This window comes from Carassius gibelio, chromosome A1 (assembly GCF_023724105.1).
Source record: "Carassius gibelio isolate Cgi1373 ecotype wild population from Czech Republic chromosome A1, carGib1.2-hapl.c, whole genome shotgun sequence".
NCBI lineage: Eukaryota > Metazoa > Chordata > Actinopteri > Cypriniformes > Cyprinidae > Carassius > Carassius gibelio.
In genome coordinates, this window is record NC_068371.1 from 22,457,073 (window position 1) to 22,475,904 (window position 18,832).

At 36.2% G+C, this 18,832-nt stretch overlaps 1 protein-coding gene and 1 long non-coding RNA gene across 2 annotated transcripts; both read right to left on the bottom strand.

Moving 5' to 3' along the window:
- Nucleotides 1-891: 891 nt before the first annotated feature.
- LOC128015887 (patatin-like phospholipase domain-containing protein 4) lies at nucleotides 892-10,243 on the bottom strand. The gene is made up of 7 exons (XM_052600113.1): nucleotides 10,106-10,243; nucleotides 9,669-9,857; nucleotides 6,983-7,077; nucleotides 3,167-3,302; nucleotides 2,302-2,367; nucleotides 1,434-1,586; nucleotides 892-1,326 (listed from the first exon to the last, which is right to left on the bottom strand). The coding sequence occupies exons 2-7, from the start codon at nucleotides 9,846-9,848 to the stop codon at nucleotides 1,195-1,197; spliced, it is 762 nt and encodes a 253-aa protein (XP_052456073.1). The 5' UTR covers nucleotides 9,849-9,857; nucleotides 10,106-10,243; the 3' UTR covers nucleotides 892-1,194.
- A 1,544-nt stretch (nucleotides 10,244-11,787) lies between these two features.
- LOC128015933 (uncharacterized) lies at nucleotides 11,788-12,514 on the bottom strand. Its single transcript, XR_008184039.1, has 2 exons — nucleotides 12,254-12,514; nucleotides 11,788-12,060 (listed from the first exon to the last, which is right to left on the bottom strand). It is a non-coding gene; the product is annotated as an uncharacterized LOC128015933 (long non-coding RNA).
- Nucleotides 12,515-18,832: the final 6,318 nt, after the last annotated feature.

An 18,832-nucleotide genomic window follows, 5' to 3' on the forward strand; every position in this document is an offset into this window, starting at 1 on the left:
ACCTTTGTAAACAGACTTAAATGGTTCTTTTTTTTTTGCATGAAAGAACATGATTCAGTCCAGTAGCTTAAAATTAGTTTTATACTTCTCATCATGCTTTGAACTGTGGTGGATATGGGGAGAGAAAATGTTGAAATGAAGTGTTATATATCTGTCTGATGTTCTATTATTTTAGCATTATAAAAGACTTTCTGTTATGTTGTTTTTGGGCGAGTTACAATTGTGGTCATATGTAGTTGGGTTAAGCACCTGCTAAAAAGAGTCAAAGTTGCTTTAAAACAACTCCGGTGGGAGTGCTAGGGATATAAACATACCATCCTTAAACTTAAACATTATATGTAAAGAAAAGCTGTATTATACTAGTTAATATGTTATTATTATAAAACTTTGGGTGAAGTAGCAGAGACAGTGGTTCTACATTATGGACAAATGTTATCTCTATTCAGATATTTCATGTAGGATGAAGCAAACTGATGTCCAAATGACATGATTCAAACACGTGGAACCACTGTCACTGAATGAATCGTGTTCAACCAATACAGTTTTTTTGTTGTTGTTGTTGTTTGTTTGTTTTGAAGTGTATGCACATTAGATTCCCCTGCTGTTCATAGATCAACCTAGCAAAGACTGATTTAAACGTCATTATTCTCAGAAAATATATATAAATATATATAAAACTCTCTCGCAGAATCAAGTGCAGGTAAAGCGATTGTTCCAAGGAGAGAAGACTCGTGGAGTTCAAACAGCCTCTCCTGTGGCTTTACTTCAAAGGTTTGTTCTCCACGGTTGTCCTCAAGGACCTACAGAAACCTTGCACTGATATGTGCAGCCAAAGATGAGCCGTTGTTGTTCATGGATCTGACTGAGATTTAAAATCCATTATAAACAGAAGAGTTTCAGAAATATTTATTTAGTCATTTGTAAGGAACACGGTGTATTGTAAGTGCCCTGAGAACAGAAGTGACTTTAAAGCTGTACAGTAGAAAAGGATAATTCGGTCTCCCAAAATACATGATGTATTTCACTGATGCATTAATCTGGAGAATGAAAGCAGACACCGGATCAAAGTACGATTATTACTCTACACACAGCAAATATTGCATGCCACAGAGGAACTGCTATCAGGAAAGTGGTGTCAACATGCCACATTTTAGACATTCAAGGGCTTGAAACTGCTAAAAATGAGAAAATCAGCTACTGCATCCATCTTTCTTTCTTTAAAAAGTGAACAGCATCCTGGTATCCCTGATGTTCCAGTGCTTTGAGTCTGGGTAATGAGGGAGGAAACAGAGCCTGGTTCAGCCTTATGATGTTGTCTTTTGAGAACTGAGGGTGGAAAATGATTGAAATTTAAAAACATGTCAGGTTATTACAAAGTCAGTTTGGAAGGAGATATATAGTGTATATACTTAAACAGTTATGCTAAAACTTACCACAACACTCATGTTGGCCAGTCTGAGGTGAAGCTTACTTATGCCTTTATGAGCTGGGGAGATATCCTGAGGGCCGCTAAATGGGGACACCATGATTGTGCGTCCCACAGGAAGAATAGGAAGACTGTCCGTGAATCCCCCATCTATCCATTTCTGAAGAAAATTAGATATATTTTTAAAGTCGGGGGTTAATACGATTTTTCAGAAATTCTGAAAGTCACTTGTGCTCTCAAACTGCATTTATTTGATAATACAATAAAACAGTAATATTGAGAAATATTATTGCATTAAAAATAAATAAATAAACTATATTGTAAATAAAGTACTATATTGTAAAATGCAGTTTCTTTCTGTGAAAGCAAAGCTTAATTTTCAGCTGCAATCATTCTAGTTTTGAGTGTCACATGATCATGAATCAGTCTATATCAGTTTTATATATATATATACCTTTTTGCAACGAAGATTTAAATGTATTCAACACACTTTAAAGCATTGCATAAATTGTACTAAATTAGTATGTTAAATTGAGAGCATTAGAAAACATTATAGAATCTCTGTGAGCCACTCCAACGATATGTATTTCTGTCTGGATTCTACGAGAGTTCATCATGTTAAAATAACACTGTTAGAAATGATATTTTCCCACGACTACACGCTTGAACTTCACCAAACTGCTTTGGCTGTAAATACCACAGCATTTGGCTGCTAATAGTTTTATCAGACCTCTGTCAGTGAAGAGAACAAACAGAACTAGAAAGTTGGTCTGCTCATTGATCTAAATAAACTCACACAGTCTGAATCTAAACAGCGTTTCTCAGCAGAGACATAAGTACTGGAGCCAAGAGAGTTGGTCGCAAGACACCATTACCTGCCCTTGGAACTCCACTGGCTTCACTCCAGCATAGACAGGCACGAAGCAGCTGGCCAAGAGCACCTTTAAAAACAATACAGTCATAAAACATAAAGAGAATGGACAGACAGAGGACTATTAGGTTATAACAGTACATGACTTATAAGAATGGCTGCAAAAAAATACATTTTTAGTTCCACACATTGAAAGTTATGGTGCAAACATTGCCATACATATTAAAAACGCATTTTTCTTACACCTTGAATGCAAGTGTGTGTACTGCCAAACATATTTTATATACACCACTGTCCAAAATCATGAGGTCGGTAAGAATCATTGTCTCTTATGCTTATCAAGTCTGTGTTTTTAGAAAATAAAGTCAAAACAGTAATAGTGTGAAATATAACAATGTAAAATAATGCTAAGATAATATATTTTGTATAGTAATTTAATGCATTAAAATATACTTTATTCCTATGATGCAAAGCTGAATTTTTAGCAGCCATTTAGTATTCAGTGTCACATGTTCCTTCAGAAATCATTTTAATATGCTCATTTGCTGCTCAAGAAACATTTCTGATTATCAATGATGAAAACAGTTGTGTGCTGCTTATTTGGTCCATAAAGAAAAGGAAAAAGAAGCCAAAAATGTAGTTTGTATCATCGTGCTAGATGGACTACTGAAGCACCGGTGCAATTCATTCTTAATTTCAGATGGGAATGAATTAATGAACTCAGCAGTGATTTTCCACAGCAATAACTCGGTCCAGTGACATCACTTATGATGTGTTTAATCGAAAAGACAAGTTCTGTTTGAGTTGAGGGCATTGCTCTGCTAGATGAAAAAGACAAATCACTGTCCATTGACCCCAGGCTGGAATACCTTAATGAGATCTTCCCTTGAGCTGAAGCTGGACACCATGCAGTTCTTGCGCGTCTTTGAGTGTGTTATTGAAACATGGAGGCGTTCATTGGCTAACTGGTGGGCATTAGGTGGGAGAATCTCTTCAATACCCTCCCTAGAGGAAAACCAAAGGACAGATGCTCATTTGTTGTGTTTGCATAATTAACAATCTCAGTGAAAACCATTCTTCCCTCAACATTATATCGTAATTTATATCACAATCATTATATCACAATCTGTTGGGCGAGCCTACTGAGGTAATGCAGGAGAGATAAGGAAAGAGAAATCCACTCAATGTTTTATTTCAAGGATATTTCCTCAAAATGTATGAAGTCTGCTATTCGCTTCAAGTGGTGTGTTAAGATTATCAAAAGCCTTCAGAGGTTTGTGCACATCACAGATATTATTTCCTTCAACAGAAAGATAAAGAAAATCTACAGTTTCATATCATGCCAGCAGTATCTGTAATTTCACAAGTACTAAGGAGGTGGCACATTATAACATCAGAATGGCACTATCTTCAGATCATTCAAACCTCATCCTACCAGAGCCAAGAACAGTTCTTCCCTATAGATTTCAACAGCTGTCAAGAGGCTGGAAGTGGACTACACAGAGTATTCTGCCATCTTAAGCAATAATGCATTGTACAGGGAGCGTACACACTCAATGACACTGCTTACCCACCTGTCACTGTGCATCAACCCAGTATTGCAAGACATTTCACTAAAACAGTGAAATAAGTTGAGGCTACAGCATTTGGTTACAATGCAATCATGATTACGGTTACATTAATCTTCATATTAAACACTGCAACAGATATTTATCATTCAGTTTAGCATTTAAATGTGGCAATTTATATGAATTAAATTGATCATTTATTTATATGTATTATGTATATTAAACAAATATATGGAAATTTATTCCTCTAAAACTCCTCTAAAATGCACCTAACCACTAATATGGTGTCTATGTTTGCTGTTGCAGAATCTTTCAAATGAACGTAATTTCTCAAGTGAACTTTCAGATATCCCCACTGCAGTCTAAAAATGATCACAATCAAATTTAAAGAATTAGTTCACTTCCAGAATAAAAAAAAATCCTGATAAATTACTCACCGCCATGTCAGCTGAGATATTCATGTCTTTCTGTCTTCATTCGCAAATAAATTGTTTTTTGAGGAAAAAAATTCCCAAATTTTTCTCCATATAATGGACTTCAAAGGGAACCAATGGGCTGAAGGTCCAGACTGCAGTTTCAGCGCAGCTTCAAAGTGCTCTACACGGTCCCAGCCGAGGAATACGGGTCTTATCTAGCGAAATGATCAGTCATTTTCTAAAAAAAAAAAATAAAAAGATTACAAAATGTTTTGCTCGAAAACCTTAATTTCTTTGGGACTGAAGACATGACCATTTTGGATGACATGGGGGTGACTAAATCATCAGGAAATGTTATTCTGGAAGTGAATTAATCCTTTAACTGAACTTGAGCAATTTTGCAAAGAAGAGTGGACAAATATTGCAAAGGGGACACAAGGGGGTTGAGTTAATACAGCTGGATAAAACAAAAACTGTGTCTGTCTTCACTTTAGACTACAAGCAACAAAATGTTATTACATTAAATGGGGCCATTCTTTTCTATACTCACTTTATTTAGCTGTATAAGAGGCCCAACTCTTGCTGCAGAAAACATCCCCTTAACCAGATGCACAGCTTTGGCCAGGGGTTAGGACGAATCTAAGGGTCCACACACTTTTGGGGTACCCAGAGATCTGTTAGCAGTAAAAGTACGTGTAGTAATGCGATAAAAAATTATTATTGTATCTACCCGAGAATAACAAATAAAACAAAATTATGATTGTTATTACTGCTGTAAACTGTTATTAGAGACGTCTTCGAATTTGATGAATTTGATGATATAAGTCCAGTCATCAAAATATCAAAATAGTTATGGAATGGAAGCAAATGGAAAATGTAGTTTTTACTGTTATAGTTTATATAAGTGGATTGGTCTCTCTAACTGAATCCCAATTCGTTGGTCATCCAACACTTCTCCATTCCCTCCTTCAGGGAACAAGGGTTACAATAAGTAACCGAGATGTTTTCAGTTATATGACTGGCTCAAAGACCTGCTGGGCAAAACAGCCATAGAATTGCAGCACAAGCTTCTCAATTTTCCATTAGAAAGACAGGATTAACATTTTAATCTATTTTAATAGTAGAATAGAATTAATATTTTCATCTGAATAGAAAATTTTTAATGAATGTAAAATTAATTTTATTGATAGCACATATACATAAATATTTAATATGCTATATAACTGCTGTCACAACATCATAATATCTAAAGTACAGACCAAAAGTTTGGAAACATTACTATTTTTAATGTTTTGAAAAGTTTCTTCTGCTCATCAAGCCTGCATTTATTTGATCAAAAATACAGAAAAAAATGTAATATTGTGATATATTATTACAATTTAAAATCATAGTTTTTAAATTTATTATACTTTAAATTATCATTTATTTCTGTGATGCAAAGCTGAATTTTTAGGATCATTATCACATGATCCTTTAGAAATCACTCTAATATGATGATTCATTATCAAAGTTGGAAACAGTTCTGCTGCTTAATATTTTTTTCAGAACATTTGATACTTTTTTAGGATACTTTGAATAAAAAAAATAAAAAATAAAAAAAAGCTATGTTTTTAAAATATAAATATTTTGTAATAACAATATACACTACTGGTCAGTAATTTTTTTTCTTTCTTCTTTTTAAATAAAATCAATACTTTTATTCAGCAAGGATGTGTTAAATTGATAAAAAGTTATAGTGAAGAAAATATATTATTAGAATATAAATTATTAGATTTTTTTTTTCATTCACACTGAAGGCTGGAGTAATGATGCTGAAAATTCAGCTTTGCATCACAGGAATATATTAGTATATTCAAATAGAAAACTATTATTTTAAGTTGTAATAATATTTCACAATATTACAGTTTTTCTGTATTTTTGATCAAATAAATGCAAGCTTGATGAGCAGAAAAAAACTTCAAAAACATTAAAAATAGTAATGTTTCCAGACTTTTGGTCTGTACTGTATATTAATTGGATAAATTGGTTAAAGGGACAGTCTTAAGGAATTGTACATTCTTACTAATGTGTGTACATTTTATGAAATAGGGCTTCATGTTAAAATAAGATTTATACCTTTTGATACTTTATGGTATCCTCATCAATCATAATACCATTGAAAGAAAGCAATCAGTACATTATTATACAATTATTATTTGACGTTCGACCGAATAAAGTCATAGAATGACTTAATAATTAAATGATTTCTTTAAAGAGTTGAGTTTTTCTATTTTTTCTGCCTTCATACTTCGTTTATAAGGTTTGTTTATATGATAGCTGTGAGATTAAATCAATTTCTATAATAATACTGGCAGAAAAACACCCACTCTCTTCAGCAAGACTGATGCTTCACAGCAATTAAAAATAAAGCTGCCACAATGCCAACTTGAAAACACAGGACACCCACGGAGCACTTTAATTATTTTACAAATCCATTTGATTTAAAATTCACTGCATTGATAACAGGGAACACATCAAAGCATGGAAACAGCAATTTTAAGTTAATTATTCATTTTGATCCAGCCCCAGTACAATCTATCGCAATATTCTAACACCATTTTGAAATTGAAGTTGAAAAAAGCCTTCTGGGGTTAATTTCAACAACCCACTGAATCATTTTTCATTCGATAAAAAAAAAAATATGTCTGAGAGCTGCATTTACCTCAGTTCAAGCATAAAGTCATATCCTGGTGTCACGGCTCCAAACCTCTGACTCCTTACATTACTGGCAAACCTGTAGGTGAATTCCTTACAATGCTGTGAAAACACAAATCCAGAACACACAGGTAAAGAGCTTACTCAGTTTGTGTGTATGAGCCCTGGTGATGCAACTGTGAGAAATCTGTATTTTCTGTGGATCTGGTGGCTTGACAGGGAACACATCAATCTGTATAACATACAGGTCAGTCTGTTTAAAAAGCATTATGAGGAACACTGCTGTTATGCAGTGTCTTTTCAGCTCTGTAATTTTTATGATAATAATAATCATAATAATAAGTCAGTGCTATATTTTAAGGAAGCATTTTTAACCATGTTAACCATGAAATTGTCACCTCCAGGAGAGATGAGGTTTTGTTAGTTAAAAGGATAATACAAAACAATAATGGGAAATTAAAAAAATTAACATTATAATTTATATATATATATATAAACATACATAAACATACATACATGTCAATAGATTACATTTTTTTTATCAAATTAATCACCTTTTTCTGTGATTAATCAAGATTAATCGCACACTTTATGTAATTTGGCACAGACCATTTATCTCGTTTCAAATGTTATTTTTTTCATTATTTGCTATATCCAGCGATTGATGGGTGATTCTCAAAAATGTGTATTTTCTGCAAGCTTTTTTCCAAGATAAATTTTGATGTCTTTCCAAAAAAGGACACTTAGAAACTCCAAAAGGACACCAAAGAACCAAATGATCCAAGGAGCCCATATAAGCACATATGAAAGAAAAAAAAAAATCTGAATTGTATAGTATGTGTACAGTGCAACAGCAAAGAGCATTTTTACATTTTAGAAAAGACAGGACCACATGGAGATGCCAAAAAAACTAAACCAACCGCCTGCTGACTGCATGTATATACTTTATATACTAGGTATATACTAAACACAGCAACATAAACATGACAAATCAAAACAATATTGTGAATGTGTGTGGAAACAACGTGAACGTACAGATATGTCTGTGCCTGTGCATAAATACAATGTGGGATCAGTGCATCAAGAGCACACATACACGCATTAATATAACGGACTCATGCGTGCTTACTCTACGACTCCTGTATGCCACTGCAATCGTCTTTACCTTGACTGCAGTCTTCATCCATCAAAACTTTACTAGCAAGACACTAAAGTTAAGACTCTGTCACAACCCTCCAAAAGGCTCTTTCAAACACGCCCCCACGTCTACGTCACTATGTGGAAATATTTGCGTAATGCCGCACAAATATTCACACAAAGAAAGAATGCATGGTTTCAGTAAACACAGTTAGTGTTGAAGCAGCAATATTAGGGAGATGCTGCGTGTTTCTAGGCAAAAGCACTTTATTTGGCCTTTGGAAAGTAGATGCATTTAGGAATCTTTAAGATTAACATTACTTACAACAGAACAGCAATGCATTTTATAGACAAACTGTTTCATGAACCTAGGGGAAAAGGTTATTCTGATTTGTTACGACAATCTAGTGCTTCTGTAAAAAAAAAAGGTATGTTTTTTTTGTTATTAGTTTAGGTATTTGCTATAGACTGTTCAAATGCAGAGTTTTGCGAGTCGTGTGTGTGTGTGTGTGTGTGTGTGAGTGAGAGAGAGAGAGAGAGAGAGAGAGAGAGAGAGAGAGAGAGAGAGAGAGAGAGAGATGTCACACAGTGGAGTTAGCTTTCTTAACCGTCTGTGGCTTGTGCACTGCTTCATCACTAGGTCTGTAACATGAATCTGTTCCCCTCTCGGGCCTGAACTGATGGTAAAGCCTAGGACATTATTAACTGTTTTTACATTTATTTTGAAATATGAAGCATGCGATTATGGAAAGGGGCGTTACATTTCCGACGAGTGCTTGCAGTTTTTCGGCCAATCACAATGCACTGGGTTAGATGGCCAATCAGAGCAGACTGTCAATATAAAATCTTTTCAATATTTAAGTATCAGAGTGTCTGAGACTTTTGGCGAAAGTAAAGACTTTTCTTTCTTTCAATCTCATTTATTATCCCATGATTTTAACCTTGATTAGGTCCGGAGGCACATCTTGGACTAATTGTGTATGTATGTTATTTTTGTATGTTTTTTTTTTTTTTTTTTTTTTTAATGTATTATTGGTTTTAGATTAAGTTTACTGTACAGCACTTTGGGCAACTGCTGTTGTATTATATATATATATATATATATATATATATATATATATATATATATATATATATCTCAGTTCAGGCCTGAAATACTAATCAATTAGAATTTTTTTATTAAATTCAATTCAAGTTTATTTGTATAGCGCTTTTTACAAAACAAATCGTTACAAAGCAACTTTACAGAAAATTATGTTTCTACAATATTTAGTAGTAGCTAGTAGTTTGTGCACATTTGACAGGATTTTAGAAAAAATAAAAATAATAATAATAATAATACAAGACGTAGTCAGCTAGACGATGAACTATCAATATTACTAATTAAGTTAATATATGATTCAGTCACATTTAGCAATGATTTTTTTTTTTATTTACCAGTCATTCTTCAAACCAGCAGCTGTTTCCTATTTGTCAGCAAGAAAAGTCATTTTCAAATATAATACAATTTACAGGTCAGAATAAGGTTATTTTTAAACGTATCTGAATGGCTTTACCTGTAGTTTATCAGGAGCAGTGATCAGTATTGTGGCCACTAAAGCACCAGCTGAAGCTCCAGCACAAGCTTTTAAAGACGACAGCAGCTTATCTCCGTGTCTCAGTAACGCCTCTGTTACTCCCAGATGATATGCTCCTAAAAATCCAGCCGCAGCAAACGATACATTCACCACCGTCATACCTGTAATCTGGTGAGAGATATTTTAATTTGGGAGAAGTTAAAAGATTAAAAGTTATACCTCTGTGTTGTTTTGCTTGTATAGAGACACAAAGTTCAGTCCATCATCACTTGATATATGAAGAAGTATACGACTAACGTTACACTTTAAATATCTTCATGACGCGTCAGGTTTGATACACTAAAGACATTTAGTAAGGTGTCAAAATAAGCACTTAATTAGTTATCTGCCTAATTAAATCGTTTGATGTTACTTACGTCACATATAGCTCGTCTTCTTCTTCTTGTACGATTTAATGACGGAACATATAGTTCGTGATTTCAGGGCACGAGTTTTGTTTGACAACACAGCAAAGAACATGTGCACTCAGTTTCCGAGTTGAGACATTTCAAAATAAAAGTCACGTGTTACGTTATACTGTAGTCAGCTGGGGTCTCATGTATCAACCTTGCGTACGCACAAAAACTTTGCGTACGCCAGCTTTCACGCTCACGGTCGGATGTACTAACAGTGAAATTAACGCAAGAATGTGCGTTCCTCCAAGCCAATTTCATGTCTGGCGTACGTTCATTTCTCATTGTTTTTGTCCGTTGGCGACTCTTACAGGCAATAAAGTGAAGTTGCAAACATTACACAACAAATTGTTCTACAAGTCTCGCACCACCACCTGTGGGAAGCATTGCAATTAATTTGCAATTTATAAAATAATTGACATATATTGTCACACGAGCCTTTTTATAATTATATAAATTATGCAATTAAATAAGAACATATAAAAGCATAACGGTTGAAACAACCCTTAGTCTATGGCAATGGCAGCGTTGGCCTTATTAGAGGACATTGCTAATGGCAGAATCAGAAGAGAACGAGTTTTTAGGGACCACAATGATTTTCTGGCCCAGGATGATGACTGGCTTATCAGCCGTTTCAGATTTCCAAGGGCTGTCCTCTTGGAGCTCTGTGCTGAGTTGGGTCCGAATCTAGAGAGAGAGACAATGAGGAGCCACGCAATACCCGTTCCCTTGCAGGTGCTGACAACACTTGGTTTCCTGGCAACTGGTTCTTTCCAAAGGGAACTGGCAGACCGCTCAGGATTAAGCCAGTCGTCTTTGAGCCGGGCAATGCCAGCGGTATGGGACGGGATCATCCGCATGTCTACCAGGTATATCAGGTTCCCATATGATGCAGTTGACCAGCCAAACATTAAAATGCAATTTGCAGCGATAGCCGGTTTTCCTAATGTTATCGGAGCGATCGACTGCACACACATTGCTATAAAGGCGCCATCTGAAGAAGAATTTGCATATGTGAATCGGAAACATTTCCATTCAATAAATGTGCAGATAATATGTGATGCACAAATGCGCCTAACAAATATTGTGGCAAGGTGGCCTGGGTCAACCCATGATTCATACATCCTTACAAACAGCATGGTTGGGATGAGGCTCCAAGCTGGCAGGGTGCGTGATGGGTGGCTTCTTGGTAAGTGCCTTTAAAGTTATGATCCTATCTAATTGTAGTTTTTTTTTTTTTGCATATTATTAATTAACCCTTCAGGAGACCGCGGTTATCCACTAAAGACGTGGCTTTTAACCCCCCTAACCAACCCACAAACTGACCGAGAGCGCAGATACAATAATGCCCATTCTCGCACTCGTTCAGTTGTAGAGCGGGCGATTGGGCAGCTGAAGTGTTGGTGGCGCTGCCTTGACAGGACTGGGGGGATGTTGTTATACCGCCCTGACAAGGTGTGCCGCATTGTGCTGACCTGTGGTGTGCTGCACAATGTCGCGCATAGGCATGGCATACCACTTGGTGAGGTGGCAGCACCGCCAGATGACCCCGACCCAGGACCAATTTATGTGCAGCCCAACCAACAAGCCGTTCATGCCCGCCAACATGTGATTGCGACAATATAAATGGTAATCAGAGACAAAAGTTCACTTTTTGACCAATTCCTTTAATGAGTGGCTTATGTCTGTGAGTGCGTCAGTGATATTTTTCAGGTGACTGTTAATTTCCCCGATGGCCATAATGATTTGCTGTTGTGACTCCAAAACAGCATGTGTCAAGACGCGACCAGACGGACGGGCGTCAGCACTGTGGAGAGCACTGGAAACGCTGGGCACAGTGGGCGCTGGCTGCTCAGGAGGGGCGGACTCCGAGTGCCCCTCCTGGGAAGTGGATGTTTCGGCTGTTGCGCCATATGGGTCTAAATAAAAAGGCAAATGTTAACTGTAATTTAAGTACGTTCCATTTTTAAGGGGCACACACATTTGCAATAAATGAAATGGATCCGTAAAATCTCTGGTGTATACTTTTGGTTCGCTACACTGAATGCATTTGACAATGAAATATAGGTACGCTATATGTACCAAAGTAAAAACAAATGAGAAATTGGTTACCTTCGTCGCAATCCTGTAAATCGGAGTCTCCCACAGCAGAAGATACTACTCCAGAGAGTAAAGTGTCACCCATAATTGAGGCAACTCTCTGCTCAAAGGGTGTAAGTTCATCGACCCCTTTACCACTGCCTGTCCTGCCCACACTTTGTCGGTGCGCAGCAGTTCTCCGTTTAACGTCCACCTTTATATCAGACCATTTCTTTTTAAGCTCATTTACAGTGCGACTTTCAGATCCCACTGCATTGACGGCTTCAGCCAAACTCTCCCACTCATATTTTTTCCTCTTGTTATTAATTCCAGAGGACAACGTTCCAAATAAGATATGTTTTCTAGTCTCTACCTCCGATAGTAGCACCTCCAATTCACTTTCAGTAAACTTTCGTTTCTTGCCGCTTGCCTTAGCCATTTTCTTACTGCTATCTTTTGCCAAAGTGGACTCATTACCATATTTAAATTGATTTAATTAGGGGAGGAGACTGGGTGGGGCGTTGTGCTCGTGCATGTGCGCTCAATTTTACGTTAATTGGGATGTACAAAGAGAATATGCGTGGAATCCTTCGTACGCAGAGATTCATACATCTGTTTTTTTTTGTGCGTACGCACATTTACAGCTTTGTCCGTACGCAATGTTTTAGTATGAATTCAACGCAAGTCTTTGTACATGAGGCCCCTGGTCATTTTGTGCTGATTTTTTGCGCACCACCCTTTCGAAAGGCGTTACTTACATTAGGAAATGTAACCTTTAGTTAGCTTGCGGTATTTTATCTGGTATCATTTTAATCACAACTATCATAAATAACCATAATCATAAATAATAATGGAATCTAATAAATTATATATTTTAACATGAAAATAATATAATATTCAGGAACTGTATCAAAAATTACTCAGGGGTACACACACACACACACACAGGCGCGTGTGTATATATATATATATATATATATATATATATATATATATATATATATATATATATATATATATATATATATAATGTATATTATTGACATACATGTATATAATGTATACATGTCTGCTATGACCTAGTTTTCCTGTGTGTTTGATTAGTCTTTTAATTCACCTGGTGTTCATCAATGAACTCATTAGTTCCCTCATTTAGTTTTTTTTTTGTATAATATAAGTCCACCCCTGTTTTGTTCAGTTATTTGTCCTGTCTTGTCTGTAGAGTAGATGTGTTCCCTGTATTTATACCCATCTTCTGTGTGGATTATTGAATTAACGACTGTTTTATTGTACTCTTGGTGAGGTACTATTCAGCCACTTGTGAAATTATAATAATTATTATTACTGTTCAGTAATATAAATACCTTTAAAAATGCTAAATAGCCTAAATGGTGACACATAATGGATTAAATGTCAGGTAGACAAGAAGTGAGATCTAAATAGCCTTCCCCAACATTAGAGCACACATTTACTAGACTGAATGACTAGCTCTAATTCATGATTTCAAATGACTTCAGTGTCTCTCCCAGCCTAGCAATAAACAAATGTAGTAATGTATTATGTAGTGAAGCCCCTGAGATAAAGACATTATCATTAGTTATTGAGAAGCATAACCTTGGCTAAGATTGAGAGAGTTTTTGTGGTTTAATTGATCTTGCCCTCAGTAGATCACCTATTAATTGCTCAAAATCAATTCACCAGCATGTGAGCTGCTGGAGTTTGTGTGTGTGGGTAAACTCATTGTCTGCCCATGAAATATCCTAGGCCTTGTTCAAGCTGCTGCAGTTAATGCATAATTTTGTTTTTGTGGCCTTTGATGCATGTGTTCTTGAAGATCACAAGGCCGCAGGGTGTCCCATTCTTCAGTTAAGATTTCAGAATGGTGCTTGTGAATTGTGTTGAGTAAACTGATTTGAATATGTACCTGGTAAAGCTACTGTTTGAAAATAAAGTTAACCACTGTAGCACACTAGAAACTCTGAACTCCGATGACAGTGAAGGACGAGAGAGGACCAGGCCTGGGATTTATTATGTGTTTGGTTTTTATTTGTGGGCGACAGTCGTCCACAAGGGGCTGTCCCACTGTTTTGTCTTTATTTTGTCATTAAAGTTTTATTTGAATGTCCGCCGGTCAGTGGTGGACAGTAACGGAGTAGCTTTACTTCGTTACTGTACTTAAGTACATTTTTCAAGTATCTGTACTTTACTGGAGTAGTTTTATTTTGAGTGACTTTTACTTTTACTTCACTACATTCCAAAGCATAAAATCGTACTTTTTACTTCACTACATTTCATAAAACATATCGTTACTCCCTATAATATCATGTGCTCCAACACTCAGAAGCGGTGTCTGATTCATCATGAACGAACTGAGTCTTTTCAAAATAAACTTTTAAATCGGATCGTGAATTGCACCAAATGATTCGTTTACGAATTAGAATGATCCGATTGCAGCTGTTCTGGAGTCGACCACTCACTGATTCAAATGAACCGTTTAGTGTGAGTCACCAGAAGTAGGAACCGGGAGATCTTGTGAGCGCGCGTGCGTCTGATGTTGCTAAAAGTAAGTTATTAATGTCGAAATTTAGGATTAATTATTGTAACTGAAAATCATATTTAGGTCAAAATTGTCAGTTGTTTGGGAACTACATCCGTTGTAAAGAGTGATCTGTTTAAGCTGAAATGCTCGAGTGCAGACGCATCAATTTTAGGTAAAAAAAAAAAACTTTAAATAACACAGATTAAATACAATAACTCATGCACGTTCAAATTCCCCTCTGCCCTAATGTTAAACAGTTTTATTAAAATGTCCTATGTGACGTCTGTTTTTATATTGTTTATCAACAGTAACGTTATACATATGTATATTGTTTGGATTAACTAGAAGAGTAGACAGACATAAATGTTTATTCATAACAGTACTGAAAATAAGTAAATATTGTTAGCTGATGCTAACTGTCTAACTAAGATTTTTAATTTTTTATAATGTCCAAATATTTTTATTCAACCACCTATATATATATATATATATATATATATATATATATATATATATATATATGTAGATTACACCTGGGTAGAAAAGAAAGGATGTGATGTTCAGAACATGGTAACTACAGTAATTATCAAAGTGGGAAGAGACGCACCCCGTTTGGCCAGGGGTGTTTTTAAACCACAGACAAGGTTTGAGAAAGAAAAAATCATTATGAAAATATAATTATATTTTCCTTAATGTTCTTCCTAACTTCAGGCCTTATTATCATGTCATATATAAAGTTACAGTACAGACCAAAAGTTTGGACACACCTTCTCATTCAAAGAGTTTTCTTTATTTTCATGACTATGAAAATTGTAGATTCACACTGAAGGCATCAAAACTATGAATTAACACATGTGGAATTATATATGGAATTATATACAAAACAAAAAAGTGTGAAGCTGAAAATATGTCATATTCTAGGTTCTTCAAAGAAGCCACCTTTTGCTTTGATTACTGCTTTGCACACTCTTGGCATTCTCTTGATGAGCTTCAAGAGGTAGTCACCTGAAATGGTCTTCCAACAGTCTTGAAGGAGTTCCCCGAGAGATGCTTAGCACTTGTTGGCCCTTTTGCCTTCTGTCTGCGGTCCAGCTCACCCCTAAACCATCTCGATTGGGCTCAGGTCCGGTGACTGTGGAGGCCAGGTCATCTGGCGCAGCACCCCATCACTCTCCTTCTTGCTCAAATAGCCCTTGATGCCTTCAGTGTGACTCTACAATCTTCATAGTCATGAAAATAAAGAAAACTCATTGAATGAGAAGGTGTGTCCAAACTTTTGGTCTGTACTGTAACTTTGATGTTCTGTAAAACAACTTTAAAATACTTTGTTCTTACTGGTAAAGATCAGATGGTCATCTCTGTTTTCTCTCAGGTACATCACAGTGTAAGCTTCACAGTGAGCATTACTCTCATCAGCGTAGTCCATATCAACAACAAAGATATATATTGACTCCATATAGTGGTTATTTTGGAAAAAACCCCGGGTATTTTGAGCAGTAGGATTATAAAAAGAATATGTGCTAATATAAAATTAAATTAAGTAGCCTATAAAAAAAATTGCAAACATCTATCTTTCAGTACTTTTTTACTTAAGTACATAAAAAATCGAGTACTTTTGTACTTTCACTTGAGTAAGATTGAAAAAGGAGTACTTTTACTCTTACTGGAGTAATATTTTATTATGTGTATCTGTACTTTTACTCAAGTACTTGACTTGTGTACTTCGTCCACCACTGCCGCCGGTTCCCGCCTCCTTCCTGCGATGTGGAGGGGCGGCTGCTGTCTGTGAGGGAGCAGAGGAGTCTGCGCCATACGCCAGGGGGCCGGAGCCTGCTGCCATTCGCCAAAAGTGGGGAGGAGCATGGAACAATGGACTCCTGCCGGCTGCCCAAAATCGGAGGAGCCATCACCGTCCACTGGGCGGAGCAGGAGTTTTGTGCCATCCACCGAGGGCCGTCCAGTGCCACCACCAGGCACCGCAGAGAAGTTCACCCAGCTGGTGGAGGGCCGAGCGGCAGTGCATCTGGGAACCAGAATTTTTTTTCTCCTCTCTCCTCTCTGTCACTCCTCATCCTTCTATCTCCTTTTCTCTTGCCTCACCTGTCCTACCCCCCAGGTTCCCGCAGGTCACCGTGAGCGGTCCCCCCAGGGTTTTATTTTATTTGAATGTCTACTGGTCCCACCTCCTTCTTCCCGTGATCATGGAGTGTGTACATTATTACAGGCCATTACAGAGTGGAAAACCAATCAAAGGCGAGTCGAGGCGAGGCGAGCTGGTACTGTGCAGTGGAAAAGAGCCATAATACCAGTGTACTTACATGGTAACTCCTCAGGAACTGTCCACTTAATATGAACTTAATATGAAAATTGTGGACACCAAACACAAATTATATGTAAAGCCTAACTTACTGGCCGCTGCTGTGTAACATCAGAGTAATTACATGATAAATTGAATATAAAGTGTAACACTTCCTTCATCAAAAAGTGCTATTAGTCCTGTTATACATTTGTACTTTTATTATCAAAAAGTGTTGTTACCAATGTCCTGTTACACATTTGTACTTACACATACCATTCAGTGGGTTATTATATATTTGTAGTTACACACACATTAGAGTTGTATTTACCAATGTGTATTTACACTGCGTTTACATACTACATGCACATTTAGTTACTACGTACACAGGTATAAGGGACACATAAAGTGCGACCTTTTTTTTTTTTTTAGATAAATGCTTTTAGGCATTCCCCCATATGTAGTCAGATTGCTTTTTGTCTTTTGTGTTGAGTCCCTGGAGTATAATTCCTCCAGTACATTCTTAAGTCAGCACTTATTTCTCACAGACCCAAAACAATGTTCATTTTGCCATCACTGTGGCTGCTTATTGAGGTGTCAGCACAAATTTCTTGCTCCTTTACTTCTGTTTACGGTTTCGTATAATGTGCTGAAGACAAGTTATGGCTCAGGAGAGAATAATAAAACCGGCAAGTGTATGTGCCTGTTAGCACATCTCTGTGTCTGTTTTGCAGTAGTAACAGGATAGGGACAGCTTCTTGATTTTGTCATTATATGACACAGATGATTACATTTCAATATCTTGCATGAGGTTTTGAAATCTGAACAGCATGTGTTTGAATTGCTTTTCATTCTAAGAATAGTATGTGTACTATTGTAAACTATGCATTCCATTCCCTGAATTTGATTGGTCAATGCGTGCATGAAGACTACTAATATACAGTCCAACAGCATTGGGATTTTATACTGTTGTATCACTCTGCTTGCAGGTTTTTGTTTGTTTTTTTTTTCAAACAGGCTGTCCGTTGTAATCATGCACACATTCTAAATCATTAAAATTACAAAAACTGTTTGTCCAGTTTAATTATGAAATGCAATACAAAAATGGTAATCACTTAACTCTCTACTGTCCATAATGTGCAACACTGGAAGACAACAGATGGTTGTTATTAACTGTTTTACATTTTTAGAAAGTCAGATAATATAAAGATCATTAATATGCTATTTTTTTATATTATTTTTGTACCATGGTCATGGATGTGGAAAGATCCTTGTTGCCATGTGGATCTCATTCTAGCATTTAATGCTGCGGACTCTAGCCTAGAAGCATCAGAAGGATTGATGTAGCTTTTCAGATTTAGAAACACCAGTTTAATCATTTTCTCAGCTGATTCATTCAAAACACTGATTCATTCAAGAATGAAACAAGTGAATAGCTGTGCCCAAAGGTAGAAGTTTCTTTTCTTTTTACTTTCTTTCCAAACTCTCACACTGACAGGAGTAGAATAGGTCATCCGAGTCAATTTTTCCCAATGTTTTATGAACACTGTGAATCTGGACATCATTACTCTTTTCACATAATGTTGTTTGCCTGCTATATAGTCTGGAAGTATACACAGGCTATCTGATGTGTCTTTATGAGTGAGTCATTGAATCACTCATTCAACTAATTTGTTCAAAAACAGATTTATTCACGAATATCATTATTATTTTGTGTTATTGTGTGAGACACACAACTTAATTCTGCTTTGGTTTTATTTAAAACTTTTTTTTTTTT

Bases quoted from the DNA above. Each gene is read 5' to 3' on its own strand.
- LOC128015887 (XM_052600113.1), bottom strand. From the start codon at position 9,848: ATGACGGTGGTGAATGTATCGTTTGCTGCGGCTGGATTTTTAGGAGCA. The intron at 3,303-6,982 runs GTAAATGCAGCT...GTTTTCCTCTAG, and splicing joins GACTTTATGCTTGAACTGAG to GGAGGGTATTGAAGAGATTC. The intron at 2,368-3,166 runs GTATTCCAGCCT...TTGTTTTTAAAG, and splicing joins CAAGGGAAGATCTCATTAAG to GTGCTCTTGGCCAGCTGCTT.